General features: G+C 41.6%; 1 protein-coding gene across 42 annotated transcripts in view; it reads left to right on the top strand.

The window, feature by feature from the left end:
- The window catches only part of CLASP1 (cytoplasmic linker associated protein 1), a 173814-nt gene that overhangs the window by 71453 nt on the left and 81806 nt on the right, over positions 1-20555 (top strand). For 34 of the 42 annotated variants that reach the window (XM_048310291.1, XM_048310283.1, XM_048310278.1 and 31 more), the window contains 9 exons: positions 11284-11436; positions 12390-12463; positions 13125-13217; positions 14576-14721; positions 15481-15616; positions 16325-16395; positions 17368-17427; positions 18131-18208; positions 20052-20219. In XM_048310291.1, the coding sequence (XP_048166248.1) occupies positions 11284-11436; positions 12390-12463; positions 13125-13217; positions 14576-14721; positions 15481-15616; positions 16325-16395; positions 17368-17427; positions 18131-18208; positions 20052-20219 (979 nt within the window). Of the gene's footprint in view, positions 1-7682; positions 7836-11283; positions 11437-12389; positions 12464-13124; positions 13218-14575; positions 14722-15480; positions 15617-16324; positions 16396-17367; positions 17428-18130; positions 18209-20051; positions 20220-20555 lie in introns of those variants that run through there. The other 8 variants (XM_048310308.1, XM_048310310.1, XM_048310272.1 and 5 more) reach the window with 5 other exon arrangements.

Here is a 20555-nt window from a genome sequence, read left to right as displayed (position 1 = left end):
ATGTACTAAAACCTCTCCATGCTCAGTTGAAAACCATACAGAAGAAAATCTGAGATAATAGCAACTTTAAAAAAAAAAAAAAAAAATCCTACAAAGTTCTGCATGCTCTTGGATTCACCTCCATCCCAAATGTATGGAGCTGGAAGCAGAATTTAGCCTAATGTGATGGTGATTAAATAAAGGAAATCTTATACTCTGATACATCATGTGCTCTAATTCTGATTTTTCTGCATGACCTGGAATCATCTTCCTCATGTGTACTTGGCCTTTGTTTCCATCGCATCAAAAAACTGGAACTAATCCTGTCTAGATAATACACAAATCTGTGCAGAGTAGTATTGTAAGTTATTGCCAGTGAACACCCATTCTAAAAATTACTGAAAAAGCATTTTTTCACTAAAAGTAAAACCTGTCCTATATTATCTACTGTTTTCTGGTTTTGCATCTTAAAACCATTTTCTATGCTACCTTTGAAGTCACTGGTCTTGAGTGATCATAATAAATACAGTAAGATTTTTCTGCAATGATCCTGAGAAAAGTGAGATGCTAGCTTTTCATTTACTGTGTTTATTCTCTTTCGAGACGCTGGGGATAAAAACCAAATGAGCTTGATTGTCAGGAAACCATTGCTTCCCTCTGCTTGTGTCTGCCAAAAGGAGCGTGGTGTGAGTGGGGAATAGGTATTTCTCACCAGCTCTAAGGGGTTGCTGCTCTAAGATCTGGCTGTGGTCGAATATCCTCGTGTAGATACCGCAGAAGCTGGCATGGGCTGCAAACATCTGCACGGGTGTACTGGTGCTGAAGCATGGTTTGTAAGATCCTGTGTGCATGCAGCTTATCAACGGCTCTGCTTGCTCTCAGGGAGCTGAATTGAAGTGGTGGCGAGGCTAGAATCTTCCTGAGTCCTACTTTTATTAGTTAGGAGTAGGCAGAAACTCGTGCTTTTTAGTGCATCAGGAGAGTGCTGCAGCAGCCAGACGGTGCTGCTGAATACTCCAGAGAAGCGTCAGCATCAATCTGGTTTCCCATCCCTTTCCTTTGCTGACAACTGCAGTGGATGCTCTGGATATCACAGAGCCAACTCTTTAACTTAGTAGCCATTGTGACAAGAGCCCAGAGGCATGTCAGACCACTGTTTGGTAACCATTTCTAGCTATAGAGCATAGCCTGGATCATAAAATTCAACTTTAAATTATTCTTAAATGAACAAAACTTGTCTGTACATTTTTCTTGTATATGTGTCTTCACAGTCTGTAGTAATACGCATCTTTATAAAGATGAAGCATTTATTTATGGTACAAATTCCTGGTCATCATGCTGGTCATGCCTACTTTACTAGTTGATAATCTTTCTCGAAAGGCATGTGGGCTGGGGAAGTGTTGCTCCCTAGTTTCCCTTCTGTGGTTTTCCTTTTGTCTCAACCTCCTGCCGTCTTGGACATTCTTATCTCACGATTATTGCCCACTGAGCATCTGACAGTATTTTAAATGGTCATCTAATTAAAGTATATTAATTATGCATCAGGCCGGGCATGCTGGGTTGGAGTTGCTGATGTGTGATGTGTGTAACACCGTACAGTTTTTGCCAATGTAGTACCCGTGTTCTTGCATTAGCCCTTAACCAGGCAGAGAGCCTTGGGACAGAAGGCTCCTCTTTTCTGTGGCTGTACAGGCTGTAGGTTGACAGCCTCATTTTTTCCTTCATTGTTCAGGGATAACTGCACCTGTTTTGTTTCTTGGCTCAGAGGTGGCTGCTTGGAGAGTTTAGGATGCCCCACCATCTCGTAGGAGGGGCTATAAGAGGTGCTGGGCGACCTGTCTCTGTTAATGATTGTAAATAAACCTAAATGAAGGTACTGGAAAGGGTGGGTTCTGCAGCTTCCCCAGGTCCCTCCAGCACATCTTACTGTCTTAACTTCACCGACCCAGCCATCCTCTGAGACTTAACCTGAAAGGAAACAAGGCTGCAGCGTGGCGTTTTTATCTCCTTGTAGATATTTCTAGAAAGCTTTCTGCTGAAGGACTTATGTGCAGTAGCAGGCTTTGCAGGATGTTCTGTGGTGGCTGGAAGTGGGATCTGCAGCATTTCTGCCCCCCCAAATGTGCTCTGTGTAACTGGAGGCAATAAGATGCCTTTGCCTTTTTTTGTAACAGCTCTTTGTCCTAAAAATGTCAGGATGCTCTTTCCTTCTGAACACAGCTCTGCATGCTCCTTGTCAGTATTTACACCTCAGTGTTCTGTGTGTGTAGAGAATGAGGATCCCTTCAAGAAGTGATAAGTGATAACAGTAGAAACTGTAATTTCCTTGTGTTGACAATGATGACTGTTGGGGCAGTCAGCATCGAGGTGAGCTACACTGGTCATAATTGCCCGAGGAGGCAGAAGGATCTGTGCAGGGAATGCCATTTGGGGAGTGCAGGCTGGAGAAGTGCCTCACCCTATGATGTCATGGCAGCAGATGGTGCAAATAGCTGGAAATCTGGACCTGGGCTGTGGGGCTGGAGTCACTTGCCCTGCCTGCACATGGGGCTCCTGCCTTTCGCTGGTGAAAATCACTGTCCATTTGAAGGCTTCACATTGGTGGTATGCCTGATAATTAACTTACATAGGGTATAGGCAGTCCAGGTAAGACAAAATATCACCTCTCGATTCCACAGGTATCTCCTTGATCCTTCGGGTTTTGGCAAATAAGCCCCAGGCCACCGCCAGCAGGTGTCTCCCTGGGAGCTTGGTTTAGTCTTGGTTGCTGTTTTCCTGTAGCAGTACTGGGCACCAACCCTGGGAAATACAGAGAACTCAATTTCAGGTGTGGCTAAGCTTCAAGCAACCTGTCAATAACAACTAAATTAAAGAGTATTTTTTACTAATATGTTGTGATGTGATTTCTACTTTTCCCAAGCCATTTGCAAATATCCTTTTTTGAATATGCATATAGCAGTTTTGAAGATAATATTGGGAAAATAAAAAAACGTTTGTGGCACTGCTTGCATCTTTAGTAGGAGGAAGAGAAAGGGATCTGTACAAAAAACTGGTCAGGAATTAGAGCTTAATCTAGGTCCTGGCAATGCCCTGAAGTCTTCTCACCCTTGAGAATGTCCCTCAGCTCTGTTTCAGTTTACTCACACATTAAAATAACAAAAAATACTTCTTGCTCTTGTGGAATGGCTCTGCCTTTTACTCACATTTACATAATTTTTAGAGCAAATACTGTGCAAAGCTGATCACAGACCCGGTAAAGGAGGCTGTTGCCTCGGGTGCTTGTCGTATGGATGGCCAGCAGCTGGGTGATGCTGATGCCCACTTTGCCTGCTACCTGCATCCTGACATTTGCTTGCTGCAAACACAGGGAGTCCAGGCTGTTGCCATAAGTTTTCCAGCAAATGCAGAGATGGAGGTGAGAGCAGGGAGGGGAAAGGTTCATTGATTGCTCTGTAACCTGACACATCCCTGCCATGTGTGCATATAGAAGTGGCACCTGAGGGAGCTCCTGTGCCTCTGCAGAATGGAATTTTCTGTCTTGTGAATGAAGGCAGAAGAATTCACTTTATTTTATATAATTATTTGCATAAATAATTAAACTTCAGTAAGGATGAGGCAAAATCTTAACATTGGCACTGCAGTGCAGCACAGAGGATTAATATTAAAGTGGAAAACAGTGTGGTTTATTGGCAGTTCAGGTATGAACAGAATGCTGTGACTACGGGCTAATTCCCGCAGCTCTGTAAAAAGGTGTTTTCTGACTCTGAAAGATCTCCATGAGCCATCCTGCATCAACAGCCTTTCTCCTTGATTGGTATCTCTAGGGCTCAGGGACCCACTTTGTGTCTTTTATCTCTGAAGTTTATGCTAATGAGAGCGCTGTCAGGAGGGATTAATAATGCCGTGCAATTTAAAGGGTATTTTCAAGGGTCCTGAGCAAAACTGGGGTAGCACCCCCAAGGACAGTCAGCAGGGAAAGCCACGGCAGTGAAACACAAAAACAATACCTTGGTGTGGAGTGTGTTACAGGCTCTGAAATAGCTGGGATGTTTGTGAAGGCTTCGGAGATGTATGGACAGCCTGGCAGGGAATGGAGGGTAGGTGTCTCGCAGGGCATAATGACAAACCTCTGGGCGACCACAGGGGTAAGTGCAGGGCAGGGAAAACCTGGTTTTGCTCTTTAAATTGAAATTTTATGTAAATCCATGGGCTTTCGGGGTGGGTGTGTTTTTCCAAGGTATGCACTGTGGATTTCCTGATGCTCTTGAGGTCTGGGGGAAGGCAGTGTGGCTGGCTGGAAAAAGCACTGTGGGAATATTGTATTTCCAAGGATTACTTTGAGGAAAGCAAATCCTTATCTCTATCTCTTCTCCACTTTGATTTTGCCCTATGTACATGTCTGCGTCTGTCTCTCAATTACTGAATTTTTTAAAATCAGTATGGGGTAAAGGTTGTGTCTGTGCAGCTCCTAGCACACGGGTGTTTGATTCTTGTTCAGGTGTCTGTATGGACCATGGTAAAGTAATTGGTGAAACTTATAAGTCCTAGCTCTTAATGAATTTCAGTTTTTGTTGCTTTTGTGAATTCTTTTGGCTGTTTGAGCTGGTGCTCTTTCACTCAGTATCGTAGCTATTACATTGTCTCCTCTTGATTTTTAATTTAATAAAGCTTGTAGGAGTGTAACATTTGTACCACCACTTTTCTACATCGACTTAAAGCTAATGGAAACTTTCATATGGCTGAAAACTAAGTGACAGTTTCCCTAACTCTTACAAACTCCCATTTCCAGGCATGTTAGCTTCATGAACAGGAGTTTCTAAAAACTTCGTGTGCTGTGTTCTTAGCTGTGCTAATGCTCATATGCTATTAGAGAAGGCATGCTATGGCTTGTTGATGTGATGGCATTACTACTGTCAACATTACAGTTTAAAAAGTTGTATTTTGAAGTAAACAGGTTCATTAAATCCTTTTTATTTGTCTCTTGTTTTCAAGTCTTGAAAGCTCCTGTTCTCAGTCATCCCCACAGCCATGTGTCATGGCTACATCTTGAAGCCATCTGATTCCAGGATTGAAAATGTTCATGTCCCTCAGAAAAGTAACTAAAATCATCATGAGTTGCATGATTTCAGATCAGTCTTCTGCAGGACGATTTTGTTTGACTTACCAGGCCAGTCCCTGAGAACAGATTTTGAATGTTGCCAGGGCTATTACTTATTCTTGCAGATTGAATTGGAATTTACTTTCCATATGCTTATTGTGTCTGCCTAGACTGGTGTTGGATGTGGTCAGGTCGAAGTGTACAACAATTTCCTCATACCAGTTTGGTAAAGTTAATTTTATCATACTGGTATGGGTTTAATAAATACAGGATTATTCTTCACTAACAGAAATGTGCTTTTTAATGATTTCTACTGCCTAAAAGTTGTTGTGCTTACAGAGGGATGGCAGGCATGAATACTGTGAAATTGCTGTAGTTGGGTGCTTGGGACTAAGCAGAACAACTGCCTATGTAAATACAAAGTATTTTAAGCAGAAGACAATTCCACGTGCTACTTCTTCAAGGATTCTTCTTTTCCTTTGTGATAGGAAAGTTGAAGACCTATTAGGTTCATTAGCTTGTGATTAGACAGAATGAGGCAGCAGCCAAGATGATGAGTGTCTCCTTTCCTGGCTAAGGAGGGAAAACTGAAGCATTTGGGATTAAGGAAAAGCACGTGGTGTTACAAGAATTATTAAAGCAAAAAGCATTTTGCACTTACCTGGCCTGACATTCTTGGCCTGGGTCTCTAAGGACCCCCTTACCTGTGGCTGATGTACATTGACTAGATTTGCATTGTTGAAACCTTATTCAGAAAAACTCCCACCCATAATGATGCAGATTCTAATTTAAATAGTGTGGTATATAGGGTGAGATAAGAGAAAAAAGCCAAGGTACTGGGTGATATTCATGCCCTTGTTGTTGCTCAGCCCTTGAAGCAGTTCCTGCTGAAGTCAGGTTTTCAGAACTCCACTTTAAAGCCAGTTGTGAAGGATGATGAGACGGTTCAGCAAATAGTGCCAGAAGGCAGCAGCTGGGATGGGCTGGGACTGGAGCTGGTGACTGGGTTGACCTGGGATAACTGGATATGATGGGAGAGAGGGGGGCAGGTGGCATTGGGGGGGCTGACCAGGGTCACTGAGCCCAAGTGGGCAGCATTTAAAGGCTCAAAACACTGCCTGGTGTGGAGGGTGGGAAGGAGGAGCTGTGTCTGGGGCCAGGGGAGAGCAGCTGGGACATTGGGAGATGGCCAAGCAAGAAACCTTAATGACGTGCTGTGCCCGTGTGTACTTCTGCTGGTAGCTGCGACTCCTTTGTTTTTAAACATTTAATCCTGCTGAGGAGCATATGCACAGTCCTTTATCTCTAGTGGGTTATAGACTCATTTTCCTGGAGAAACCTCTACAATGCTTATGTGGGAGTTGGACAGGCTTGCAGGTAAGCCGTGCATGGGTTTCATGTGTGCTAATGGGAAGAGGCATTTAACCTCAGCTGAAGCTGTCTCCCTTGGACACCCACAGAGGGTGACAACAGAACTCACAGCTGGAAATGGGGGTGCCAGATGCTGCCCTGGGGGGAGGGCATGAACTGAGATATTAAAGGGGTGTCTGTCTCAAAAATATGGTCCAGTGCTCATGGACTTGTGTCTGGCAGAAAGGAGTAAAGAGGAACACACCCTGTTTTCTTTGCATTAGTAGTTTTGCTGGTGTGTGTTCTGGGCTTTTAAAGGGCTCTCAGATCTTCAGGGAGCTGGGCTTTGCCCACCTAGTAGGGGTTGAGCGTGGAATTTGGAAATGCTGTAATGTATGTCAGCTTTAGCAGCTACCTGCCTGCTCCTGGTGGAGCATGCCATAGGGAGGGTGAGGAGGCAGGTTCCTCTGGTGTCATCCACTTTCATCTGCACCCAAAAGGGGGATTCTTCTGAGATTGATGCAGGTGATGTATGTAAGAAGTACCCATCTGCACTGATGCTTGGAAATGGAACAGATGAGGAGTGGGCACAGTGGGCCTAGGACAAGTTTAGGCCTTTGCACAGTCTAATCTGAAGACCATAGCGGGGCATTTTTGTTAGGAACAGATATGATGGAAAGCTTTTTTCCCAGTCTGTCGTCACTGTGGAATAGCTGTCTTCTCTAAAGCTTACAGACAAATAACTAAAAGATTTGGATCTGACACCCTAAAGTTTTTAAAAGCCAGAAAGCATCTTTTTTCATTGGAAAGGACATTTGAGACTCTGTTTTAAAAGGTCCCAGGCTGGTGGTGCAGGCAAGGGAAGTGCTGGCCCTTGTTTACTGTGGTTTCTGAATAGCTAGTGCAGCCTCTTCTCCCCACTTTCACCTTGCCCAGACCTGAAGGGGTTACGTTTTAAAATGAATAATGACTGAATTTATTCGTCATGGACAAATGATGACAGCTGTTGAGATGCTCCTGTTAGCGCTTCCCAGGGGATAAAGTCAGGCTGGTTCCTAGTGCAAGCCAGCCGAGCCAGGCAGACTCAGCTCATCTTCATCCTGGATTATTTGTCCTGGGTTCCCCTCACTAATAGGGAATTTCCTCCCTAGAAGTGAACCAAAGTTTCCTGGGCTGAAATGGGTGTTGATAAGAATCATGCAGATCTGCAGCCATAGAGAGAGGACAGAGGCCATGGCTGTTTAAATCCACGTGTGAAGACAGCATGCTTAATGAATCCGAGGGGCAATGATTGATTATGTTCTGGACTGAAAGCCGCGGCGCTCCGTGAAGCACTCTTACATCTGGGCACGCTATGGAAAATATGAAGGAATGTTGAGGAAGCTTATTTGCAGAAGGATATGTACTTGTAAGCAATTTTTTTTTTCTTCTTAAATAATGTAAAGGAATTGAAAAACGTAAAGCAGATTGTCTTCTCTCTTTCTCTGAGACAGCAGAGTGGCGAGCAGACAAAGGCCTCTTTTATAGGGGCATGTCTTTGACAGAGAGTACTCTAAGGTCCTTATAAATGAGCACTGGGGGTGTCTTGGGATGGGAGAACATCAATGGTTATTTAATGTTAGAACAGGGCACCGATTCCGCTTCAGTGCACCTCAGCTGGTGTCCTGAGAGTTACACCCATGCTGAATTTGGCATTTGCAGATACGCTGAAAAATACGATCCCAGTTCAAATGATTATTATGAGCAGGAATCAATGGGTGGCAAAAAGAAAGGGGTGGGGGGTTTTAACAATAATGTATAATAGCTTGGTTTTCTGTTCTTTTCTGTACTCCCATGTTCAGGTTCCTTTCTGTTCTTTGTTTCTCTTTCTGTTCTGCACACGTGCTGCTGGCAGACTTGATGTGCAGTTCTGGTGTTGTCATTCTGCACTGCTCAGATGAGAAAATGCTGTTGGGTTATTGAAGGGATATTCTGGTTTGATAAATACATAGTGCTTAGTTTGCAGACTTAATGAACAGGAAGATGTGATTATAATCCAGTCATTCCCAGAACTGTGGGTGGACTGGTTGGATTTTTGGAGTGTTGTATTTTTGCTAATGCTCAGAAAAGCCTGTTTTAGAAAGAAATGATAGTCTGTTTAGTTGCTAAAATGCTACAGGAGTGCAATGCTTTTAATATCTGGATTTTTTTAGTTTTGATTTATTTATTATATGAAATAGCAAACCACACCCTCTTCTCCTTTCAGAGGGCTGAGGCTTTAAAAATGCATATAGAAGAGGAAGTGAGTTAACTAAGGCCGCATGTAGATAGCCTGAAATGCAGCTGATGGAGGATTTTATTACCTGATGAGAAAGGTTATGAGCTAGTAAAAGTATCTTTTGTTTCAAATATGACTGACTTTCTCCTGGCTGTTAAGACACATATGGCAAATAATAGTTTGCTAAATATTTACATAGGAGCTTTTAAAATAAGTGCAACTGGGACAAGTTTGGCTTAGAAGTTTTTGAATTGAATGGCTGTGGAAGTCTTTCTGAATCACTTAAACCTCTTCCTAGAGGCTTCAGAGATTACACATTTTAAAGTCTATTTTGATCTGCCCTGACCTTGGTGCAACTCACACAAAATAGTGGTTTTTGAAATAATTCGTGTTTGAACTAGACTGTGTCTTTTGGGGAAAAAAAAAATTCAATTTTGATTTTTAAGAACTGCCTGTGGTAGAATTCACTGGGTGACACACCTTGTAACTCAACAGTGTCAGCCCTGTGATTATCGTAAAAAATGGGGGGGGGAGCAGGGGGGTAGAGAGGAAAAAAAAAGGCAACTCAGAATTTAATTTGTTTTTAACCTCCAGCCAGTTGCCTTGCTGTATATTCTTCTGTTAGGTGAGAAACAGTATTAATAAATCATGTTGGAAAACTGCGTTAATAAATCTTCAGTAGCTGTGTTAACACAGGATATAATCAAACAACTTATTAGGAGTCTGGCTAGACTAAACAATCTCTTGCAGAGAATTTTCATTTAATTGAATTAAAAACATATTTTCTAATCCTTTAATCATTCTCTTGATTGTTCCCTGAGCTCTTTTCAAATTATTTTTGAATTACATATGTCGGAGCAAGACTGGTGTCAATAGGGAGGCAGCACGGTCTCCATGGCTGCCTTCAGGCACTGTGTTAAAGAGACAGCCCACATCCTAATTGTGGCTTATATTCTCTTTAGCTGTGTGACCTGAAATTTATCTAAGTTAAAGTTCTTGTGTTCATTTTTGCCTTGTTCACTTTTACCTGAGCAACAGCACAAGTACCAGTTATTATTTTACCTCTTTCCTTTAGAGCTGCTTTTTTTTTCCTAGCCCTTTCCCATACCCCAAGACATCTCGAACATCAGAATCAAGGGGAGAGATGTCCTTTTCCACCTTTTTAAACTTTTTGATGCTTCTGTGTACCTGCCATGTCAGTGTTGTGCTGTCATTGGAGTATGGCATCGTGTGCAGAGCTGCATACTAAAAATGGGGTGTGTAGGTTTTTAGATGATCTGTGAAAGTTCTCCTGTGTCCAGCTGCTAATAAGCCAGTGCCACTTAGGGCAGAGAAAAATGAAGGTGGTTGGACTGGGAACAAAACAGGCTTTTCCTTCTGTTCTTTTGCCTCCCCTAGAATATGCCTATACTGTTACCAAGTTATTTTTTTACTTTCAGAAAACTCAGCCTGTATTGAATTTCACTCATTAGTGTCTAGCTAGGAGCTTGTATTTGTTACTAGATGTTCCAGGATGCTTTCCTGAGCAGGGATGGATTAAACCACCTGCTTGACGTTTTGCCAAGTGAAAATTGTGAAGGAAATGTTCCTAATCGGGTGGAGAGTAGGTGTGTACCTCAGGCTGTTGGAGAGGGATGGACATGAAGCAGCTCTCAAATCTTGAATGGAATGTTTGTGTTGAGAGGCCGAGTGATGGGGGCTGAACTGGCTTTCTGGCCTCAATAATTACATGTTCCATCTATATCAACTGCCCAACTGCTTTGTCACCTTTCAGCCTAAGGCTGTTTTTTCAAGTGAATTAGCTAATCTGTGTAAAACTGCAACATAAGCAGTCCTTTGGAATTGAAGTGACCTTGACTGAGAATACAAGTGGCGGTAATTCATTTTAAGTTAATTTGTGTTTGCGTTTGGTGGTAGAGGCTAAAGTTGGATGTACACAGAAGGTTCTATAAGGTTTAATGCACCTTATATTTACGTTTTTATGAATTTGAGGAAACTTCTTGTATTTCCTTATAAGGAATCTCTGGTGTTAATTAAAGAGTTTAAGGGGATTTGTAGCTCCAGATGAGTCTGTGATTAATGGTCTGTGATTTATCAACATCATGGGTGCTGCCTTGTGAACTTTTCTGGGTTATCCTGTTTATCCTTGGTCTGGTTCAGGCAGTTGGCAGATGTGTGACAGGGCAGCCTCTCCTGCCTGGTCCCCTCCACATTTGGATCTTGGATTTGCTTGTGGTCTTACTTTCACTACAGTCCATGTCAAAAGAGCTCTTGGAGGCATGAACGTGAGAGTCTGTCAACACCCCAAGTGTTATCTGGGGCTTGCATCTTTCTGCTGTAGATTTGAAGTTCGTTTCTTTCATCTGAATGCATTAATTGAAAGAGTTTATAACACAGTGGCTGCAATAGTGAATTCAGGCTTGGGTTCAGTGAGCTGGTGGTATTCCATGACTAACTGGATTTCCAGCATGAGGATGCTGCTGAGATGAGGGCTGGCAGAGCAGGCTGGAAAATGTAGCATGTTTGTCGTAACACGGGCGTGTTCCTTGGGACATCCCTTTGCTTCATTGGACTTACAGCTGAGTGTGGTTTTCGGCAGATAAAATTTTTGATGATGAAGACTCCGTGGATGGGAACAGACCTTCCTCAGCCAGCTCCTCTACATCTTCAAAGGCTCCTGCAAATTCACGCAGAGTTGGGATGGGCACTACCCGCAGACTTGGCTCTGCAGCTCTGGGCTCCAAGTCTTCAAGTAAGCCAATAGCCTGTATGAATTGATGTGTCTGTGAAGTATGTACAGTGTTTATATTGAGCTTGTTGCAAGCACTTCCAGACTGGCCCCCAGAATCCAGTAACAAATTTTTCCCTATGCAATCATTGTGTTTGTGTTGTCTGCATGCCACAACCAAAGTCTGGTAGGATGAATCTCTAAACAATCCCCACATACCTGTAATTTATTTTGCATTTTGTGAGAGGTTGCACCTGTGTGGTTGTGCACTGAGGGCTATGAGTAAATCGTGTTGGTGCTCCCGTGTGTAGATTTTTGCCTTTGTAGTTGCAGCTCTATCTGAACTGAAGCTGCTTATAGCTACACGCTAAACTTCAGCCCTTGCAGTCTAAACCTAGCACATTGGCTTTCTTCTGAGACCTTTGGGCATTGCTGGTAATGAAGGTGCAGAAAGAAAACAGAACAGTCATTCTGAATGTGAGCAATAATTCTACATGTAGTTCTAATTCTATATGTGTCCTAGGGAAATGGAGAAAGTTCCCTATATCAGATAGTCTCTAATCTGATTAGTATTCCAGAGACTATTTATCTTCCTTATCATTCGTCTGTTTGTGCACCTGTCAGATCTCCACCTTCATCTATTATAGATGGGATTAAATCCTTTAAAATAAAATCTCCCATATAATTAAAGTAAGTATTTCCTTTCATCTTTCAGACTGTGTCCCCTAACTGTTGAGTGACTACTGTAATGACTTCCCTAATGTGCCCTCTGTGCCTATGAGTTGAAGGAAGCCATGAATGTCTAGCCAGTGCCTGGCATTGAATTTCCCTGCCTCTGCTTTCATTACATCTGCAGCACTCAGAGGCTGCATGGGTAGTGAACTTTCTCCTGATTAAGTGCCTTGATAGCTGGTGGTTTCTTAATTGATTCTGTTGTTGATAACAAGATTGAAACGACTTTTTCATTTGTGTGTCAGCAGCCAAAGAGGGAGCAGGTGCTGTGGATGAAGAAGACTTCATTAAGGCATTTGAAGATGTCCCAACAGTTCAGGTAAGTAGAATTACATGTTAAACCACACTGTACTAAAAATCAGAAGGTGGATACAGGATCTCATGCTAATCACTGGCAAATTGTGCTTCATTGTAATGTTAGCAAATCTTTAAGGGGAAAGCAGGTTAGAAGTTGAAGGGAGGCAAGTTTTAAATGGTGGTGTGTGCCAGTAGTTTGTGTGAAACCCTCTGGGAACTGAAAGCAGTCAAGGTGACTTGTGTCTCAGGGATTGCTGCTGTTTGTGTGACAACTGGACTATGCATGTTTGCTGATTTAGCTGGATAGCTGAGATGCATCCCGTATCCCCTTTCCTTCACTGGAGCTTTATAGTTGGGACAGCTGAACAGCACATGTGTCCACTCATGATCTTCTGTAGGTTTTGACTAATATAGCCAGCAGTAACTGCAGGAATGCTGCTTAAAATTATGAAACTATAGAAAAATAATGAAAGATGATCCTTTAATCATTTTGTGATAATTTTTAAATTTTTGGTTGCAGGCAGTGGGTGTAAATTCTGTGCATTATGCAAAGCCAGTTGTGTCCAAGGCTAGCACATGATGTTTAAGCATTGAGGAGCAAAGGACAGAATGTAGTTGGGAAGTGATCTGATTTTATGGAGTAAATCCTGCATTACAGTGCTACTCTGTATTTCAATCTGTAGATTTATTCCAGCCGGGATCTTGAGGAATCCATAAACAAGATCAGAGAGATCCTATCAGATGATAAACATGACTGGGAACAGAGAGTTTCTGCGGTAAGTAATGAATTTAGATAGGATCTCTATTAATATAAGCTTTTTCTGTGCTGAGCTTAACCCCACTGAGGGTACTGAGAGAACCTCAGACTAAGGCTGGAATGTAGTTTTAGTGGTGAGCACCTGTTATGTTCCCCCAAACTTGAGGGAAATTTATGAGAGTGAATTTAAGCCACATTTGTGAGGGAAATTACTATTTAATATACAAGAGTCTGTTGAGACAGCATCAGGTTGAACTAGAAGTCATGCAGCAAATCCAGATGCAAAGCTAGAAATTTGCTAACAGGTGCTAAAATCAAAATGTCAAGTCTTATTCAGAATATCTTAAAACTTACCTGATAAGGCAGAAAATTACTTTGCTTACAGAGAACTTACTTATACTTCTGCAAAAGGAGGTGTAAAATAATTCAGCAAGAATTTACACACTTAAGTTTTGAATAAATAAATGACTGTGGGAAGTGTGAAAGTGGAAAATTGGATGTTATATGCATGTCAAGGCCGAGTTTTATTTACTGAGGTGAGCTGTGTTTTCCTGATGTAAATAGATGCATGGTCTTGTCTACACAGTAGACTTTCATCACTGGTGTTGTAGCTTTGCCATGTCTGTCAAACCCTGTATTACAGATCTGAGTGGCAGACTGGGCTGATTCAGCTTGCTTCTGTTTAATTTTATTTCTGTACTGAGTACCAGGGGGCTGAAATTGAGGCCATATGCAGATATATTGGTGCACGGGAGGGCCTGTGAAGGTGTCAGAGGATTTTCTGTAGGAAGAGATGGTGGTTCCTGTAATATGAATAGGAAATTTCCCATTTTGTTGGGGTCAAGGTTCCACTTCTGTTAGAGCCAGATAACTGTTTTAATGAAGTCAATGGACACATTCTGGATATAAGTCGGTATTACTCAGGCCTGAATGTGAACCATGCCCTTTAAGTCTAGGTATCTTTTAAACACAAGAGTCAGCTGTGAGATTACCTAAACATTACAAGCTGTAATAAAGATTACTAAATATTTACAAGCTGTTGTAAATAGGGGAACAAAGGGGAATGTTTAAGGTACCTTTTGGTTTAAAAAATAATGTTTGGGTTATTAACGATACAGTTTGAGTAGCTGTATGCAACACTTCTGGATTTCTGTAAGTTAGAAAGGGTGTTTAGCTTATTGTACTCAGTATGCTAACTAACTATGGGTTGAATATAAGATAGGTAATAATAAAATTGGACATCAAGAATCAAGTTCCTCAATGTGTATTGAGGAATAATTGCACAAGTAACCTGGAACCAGGTATTGGTCCTGAACATAACTGTCCGTATATTTACTGCTCATTAACAGTCACTGATTTCTTTTATGCTCCTAACAGTTGAAAAAGATCCGCTCCTTACTTTTGGCTGGAGCTGCAGAATATGATAACTTCTTCCAACACTTAAGACTTTTGGATGGAGCATTTAAATTATCTGCTAAAGACCTGCGGTCTCAAGTCGTACGAGAGGCTTGTATCACATTGGGGTAAGTTTATTTTCTACATGTACTTGAAATGTGGTACAGAAGAAAAGGAACAGGCACTGGTTAAAACACAATTGGGATGCAGCTTGTGCTGCTAGTGCTATATAGGTAAAGGTAGAACATGATTTTTCTGCATCTCTTTCAAACCCCATCCATGTAGGCCACTAATTGTAATTGTGCCGAGCTGTGTCCTGAGAACTAAACAATGCTGGTGTGGGATACACAGAATGAATGAGCAAGCCATGCCTTCATGCACAAGTAGGGCAACATTGAACAATAAAGCTGAAAATGTTTGTTTTGTTGTAGTTTGTATGGAGCTAGTTTTTATTTCTGATGATCTATCCTTTGTGAAATACCTCAAGAAAAAGGGTGCTACAGTGTTTCTGACTTTTTTTTTTTTTTAAGTTTGTGCATATTTAGGCAAAATAGGGAGCTTCAGAGAAGTTGAAATATAAACTAACAAAAAATACTCTATCAACTTGATCCCATTTGTGTGATAATAAATTTTTAGCTGTGCTAGTTACTTTATTTTATGCTGACCTTACTGTTCCTCACGGTTCAGATGAGTATAGAACAAAAGTTTGAAATGAAAGGAAAGGAACTGTTTTTTGAAACATGGTGTTATCTGTCCTTTGGAGTTGGAGAGGAGGAGACAGTTGCAAAGATTGAGATGTCAGATGTGCTTATGTCAGATGTTCTGTACAAGTCTGACTTGCTTAATCTTCAGCTCACTTACCAGCATGACTTCATTCTGTTTTTCAGACATCTGTCATCAGTTCTGGGAAACAAGTTTGACCATGGGGCAGAAGCCATCATGCCAACAATTTTTAATCTAATTCCAAATAGTGCCAAAGTCATGGCCACTTCTGGTGTTGTAGCAGTTAGATTAATCATTCGAGTAAGTATACCTCAAAAGAGAACAGTGTTATAATTTCCAAATACTGCAGTGTTTCTGATGAAAAATGAGTGCTGCTGCAATGAAAATTAGATTAAGTGCCTAATCTACTTTTCTGATAGTGCTGGGCTTGGCTGTCTCAGATGTTGTGCAGCCTTGTGCAGATGATGCTCGTTAAGTTCTGCCAAAATAGTAGGAGAAATGTTTCTTTTTGCAGGGCAAGATATTTCCATCTGTCTAAGAGCTGAGCAAACGTTTTTCTTTGAAAGGGTTTTAGACCAGCCTTGCAGCACAGACTCATCTTCTTAATTATGCTCTAAAATACCTCACAGACTGTCCATGTTTCCCAAAACTATTAGTTCCTGGTGGTGACATCTGCCTAGTGATTCATTGGGTAAGCTGTAGGTAGCCTGATGTCTCTCAGGGTGTCTCCACTGGCAGTTTAGATCCTCCTGCAGTGACTTCAGCTCCTTGACTCACTAGAAAGTGTCATTATAGAAGAAAATCAAGTATCTGTTAAGTATTTTAGCTGATAAATCGTAAAATACTGTCCATATCTGTTAGTGTTCCTTTATCTAGCAGTTCTGTTTTTAAGAATTGAACAACAGTAAGGATCTGCATACTGAGCTCAGGTGGCTTAAGGAGATGGTTTTTCATTCTATGGAATTGTTGTGTAAAGATTTCTTCCTGTTCTTGTTTGTTTCCTTCCAGCACACGCACATCCCTCGGTTAATACCCATCATAACCAGTAATTGTACCTCCAAGTCTGTTGCAGTTAGAAGGTGAGAATTCAGTTTGTCTTTACTGGTTTTTAGTAGTAAATAGGTTCATGTGTGCTTTCTGAAAATGTGAGTGTATTTTTTCTTATTCGTGAGAAGGGTTGAAACACACACTTACTTCTTATAACATGAATCTCATTCTCCTCCATGATTTGAGTTCAAATTCAAAGTCAGCTATTCTGTATAAACTGCATTACTGCAAAGAGGAAAAGGCATTTTTCCACAAAGGCTTTTAAATTACTAATCCTCGTCCTTACATATTGTTATAACAACATATTATTTTGGCATTTTTGCAGACACGTTCCTATTCCCCACTGCTACCTGTTATAGTGACTTGTTTTCTTAGAGCCAGTAAATCAGTCTTATGTGAAAGCATCATCTGGAAGGGAAGTTGGACTGCATGGTCTAATGGTCCTGTCTGCACTTAAAATCTAAGTGCTTCAGCCCACTACCTCACTGGGAGACACTTGCCTCCTCCATATACATTAACTGGTTCTCTTTGAGTTAGACAAAAGGAAGGGCTTTGTGGTTGCTGCATTTGGTGACAAACCTTAAACACATTTCAGCACACTTGTGCCTTAAGATTCTTGAAGTGAGGAAGGGAGATTAAAGTTGGAAAGGTAAAGGTCTGTCCCCACATGAAGCTAACTGTGAGGTTTCTGTGTGAAGCCTGGACTAACAGGGACAGAGTATTGGTGTGAATCTTCTGGGCCTATATCTTGTTTGATAAAAAAGGAAGCTTCTGGGATCGTTTCATATCAATCCATCTCTTCAGGCTTCTGTATAGTGAGCTGCCTCCAGTTAATACTTCAGACTGTTTATTAATGGTGTTGTTAGAGCATTTTTATTGGGGTCAACACTGAATTTTGATGTCCCAAAAAGCTTCCTAAGCAAAGATGGCTGTTGTTTACGAGTCAGGTATGGCAAAGCCAGTGTGCCCCTGTTAACTTAAACCTAGCATTTCTCTCTTCTCAGGCGCTGCTTTGAGTTTTTAGACTTGCTATTGCAGGAGTGGCAAACACACTCCTTAGAAAGGTAAGTTCTGAATACAGGTGAGTTTGTTCTCTCCTACTTATCTGGGCAGGTTAATTCTGGAGAAAGGATCATTTAGGACACAAGATTATATTATGTAGCTGTAGCAGAGGTATTTTTGCCACCAAAAAAAGCGTGTGTGCACATACACCATTTGTTCTGTAGTTCTGTCAGAGTTTGGTGAGTGTGTCTCCTATGCTAGCCTTGGAAAACGTGGCTGAGTAAATCCCTGAACTCAATAATTTTTGTTTAACAATTTTTTTTTTTTCCTTTTGCATCCTGAAGTGAGATGATGAGGTGAAGTCTGCTGTGTCTTATCAGGAGCTTCTGAGGCTTCTACATTACTTCACACTAATGACCAGTTAAAGTAATTGTGCGAGGAGAGACTGGGACACAATTTCTGTACCCCTAGACTGCACCATATTATTTAATGCTTAGGAGAGTGTTCTTGAATCCAGGCAGTTTGGATAGCTAAGTACAGACCTATGAAGAATGCTGCTTGCTGTTTCCTAGACAGCAGTGTGGGTGAAATAAAACTGATTTGTAAGAATAAATAAATAAAGGTCATAAAGGATCCTTGATGATAATGAAAGGATGTGGTGAACTGTTTGTTCTCAGACACCAAGGCAAAATCAAATTAGTCATTTGTTTACAATCGTGGCACATCTTTCTGAACTGCTGGATAATATTTTCTTTCTTTTTTCAGACACATATCAGTGTTAGCTGAAACAATAAAGAAGGGAATTCATGATGCAGACTCTGAAGCCAGGATAGAGGCAAGAAAGTAAGTGGAAGCTGTTGTTGGTGTCTCTTCTTCCTCCCCTTCTTTTTCCCTGTTTTGTGAGTCAGTACTGTTGTATGGTGTCATAGGTTGAGACAAAAATCCAGACGAGATACATTCTCCTAACTTGTCCGTTGGTGGAAAAAAGAGGGGCCAAGGGCTGACCATTCTCTACAGTTTCCTGAGGAGGGGAAACAGAGAGGGAGGTGCTAATCCTTTCTTCCTGCGATCCAGTGGTAGACATATGGGAATGCTTTAAAACTCTGTCAGGGAAGTTCTGACTGGATGTCAGGAAGCATTTCTCTACCAAGAGGGTGGTCAAACACCAGAACAGGATTCCTGGAAAGGTGGTCAATGCCCTGAACCTGTCAGTGTTTCAGGGGAATTTGAACAATGGCCTTAACAACAGGCTTTGACTTGTGATCAGCTCTGGATTGGTCAGGCAGCTGGACTAGATGTTCCTTGCAGGTCCTATCCAGCTGAAAGAGTCTGTTCTATTGTTATTTGCTACTCTTGAAATAAAAGTCCTTGTGCTAGTACACTGCTAAATGGTATCCTAAATTAAGGCAGTATTTTATGACATTGAAATTTTTTTTTGTGTTTATCTATAAGAAATTTTAATATTTGCAGTTGATTTTATTCTGTTGAAAGTCTTATGCATTTCCATTAATATGATCATACTTATGGTAGTATGCTGGTATACCAGGATCATGCTCTTCTGAACAGAACACTACAGGAACATTTTTCTGCAGAAAGAGAATGATGTAAAACATGAAAACAATGAACAATAAATTTTATTAATCTAAATGCTGTGTTATAAGCAATGGTGTTTCACAGTAGGACTGCTTAAATCCTTTTGAAAGGCAGCATGTCCATCACTGAAAATTACAGTAGTCACTGAGACTTCACAGCAGGTGACTTGTTAAGCTGAATAGACAGCAAGGAGAATGGCATGGGACTTCAGAGAGCATGCTTAATTCTCTCTTCCCATGTTTATTAAATAGCAGTGTGGCTGATTATGAGACAGAAATTTGTTTTCTTCTTGTGATGTGAGAATGCATGTGGCTTCTCTGAGGACTGGCTGTCACACACAAACAGCTCTTGACTCATTTGAGCTAATGATCTTGCTCTTAAACTGCCCATTAGTTGCCCCCTGAAAAGTACTGAGAGTCTTCATCTCCTTTGTGCTGAGAGTGAATGGTGTTTAGCCATCAGCCAGGAGGTTTGGACCGTAGAGGAATTCTTCCCTCATCTTAAAATACTCTTTTTATTTTCAACATGGCACTGATTTGAAGTCCACGTGAGCATCTCTTTCCCTTTCCTTGTTTCTTTCCAAAAAGACAGTCACAAGCCTCAGCTCAGTACAGAGGCTTGTCTCTAACAAGCAGCTCTCCAAGAATGCTGCAAACTTAAGGAAGAAAACAGCAGCTGGTGCTTTCCTGAATCAGGCCCATGCATTCTGCCTTTGGCATGTTTTTGAAGTAGCTACTGCACACCCCGTCCCAAACTAGTGTCAGTCTGGTGGGCCTGCAGTCTCCTGTCTACAGTAGACAGCTGGAGGGATGAGGGTTTCTTCCCTAATAAAGCTTTGTTAGCTACTTGTGCTTTTACAATAAATGCACCAAATTGTTCTTTCATTTGGTTTGTCTTTTTGCGCAGCTGTTTGAGCAATACAATGGTTGAAGAAGTGGTTTGTCTTAAATGGTGCAGGGCAGTAGGTGGCTGAAATGACTGGTCTGACAAGCCCACTAATGGTGATAGTGAGAAGGGCTCTGGCTGTGCCTTTGTGCCACAGCCCCCTAAAATACGACAAGGGCGTGTTCACAGTGCTGTGCCTTGTTTCCAGATGCTACTGGGGTTTCCACAGTCACTTCAGCCGAGAGGCAGAGCATTTGTACCACACCTTGGAGTCTTCCTACCAGAAGGCCCTGCAGTCGCATTTGAAGAACTCTGACAGCATCGTGTCCTTGCCACAGTCAGATCGCTCCTCCTCCAGCTCCCAGGAGAGTCTCAAGTAAGGCTTTCTGTGTCACTACCTCTCCATTTACACAACTGCTGACAGACAGCCCCATTGAATTGAAGGGGGCCATCACACTGCTTTGTCTCATCTGGTCATTACTTGGACTCTACACTTGCTTACTCCAAAATATATATATGTTTTGGGTTTTTTACCTAACACTGCATGAAAATAAATGCCAGCAAAACCCTGTACTGGCTTTAAAATACAATCGTTATCTTGACTCCATAAATAATTTTCTAGGAAGCTATTTGTGCTCAGCAGATACTGTTAGTTGTGCTTTTCAGGTGCTTAAAACAGTGCTTAGATTGAAGTTCTGCGTTTAGCATTAAT

Source organism: Corvus hawaiiensis, chromosome 7 (assembly GCF_020740725.1).
Source record: "Corvus hawaiiensis isolate bCorHaw1 chromosome 7, bCorHaw1.pri.cur, whole genome shotgun sequence".
Lineage (NCBI taxonomy): Eukaryota > Metazoa > Chordata > Aves > Passeriformes > Corvidae > Corvus > Corvus hawaiiensis.
The sequence above is the reverse complement of the archived record's forward strand: the minus strand, read 5'-3'. Positions and strand labels throughout refer to the sequence as shown.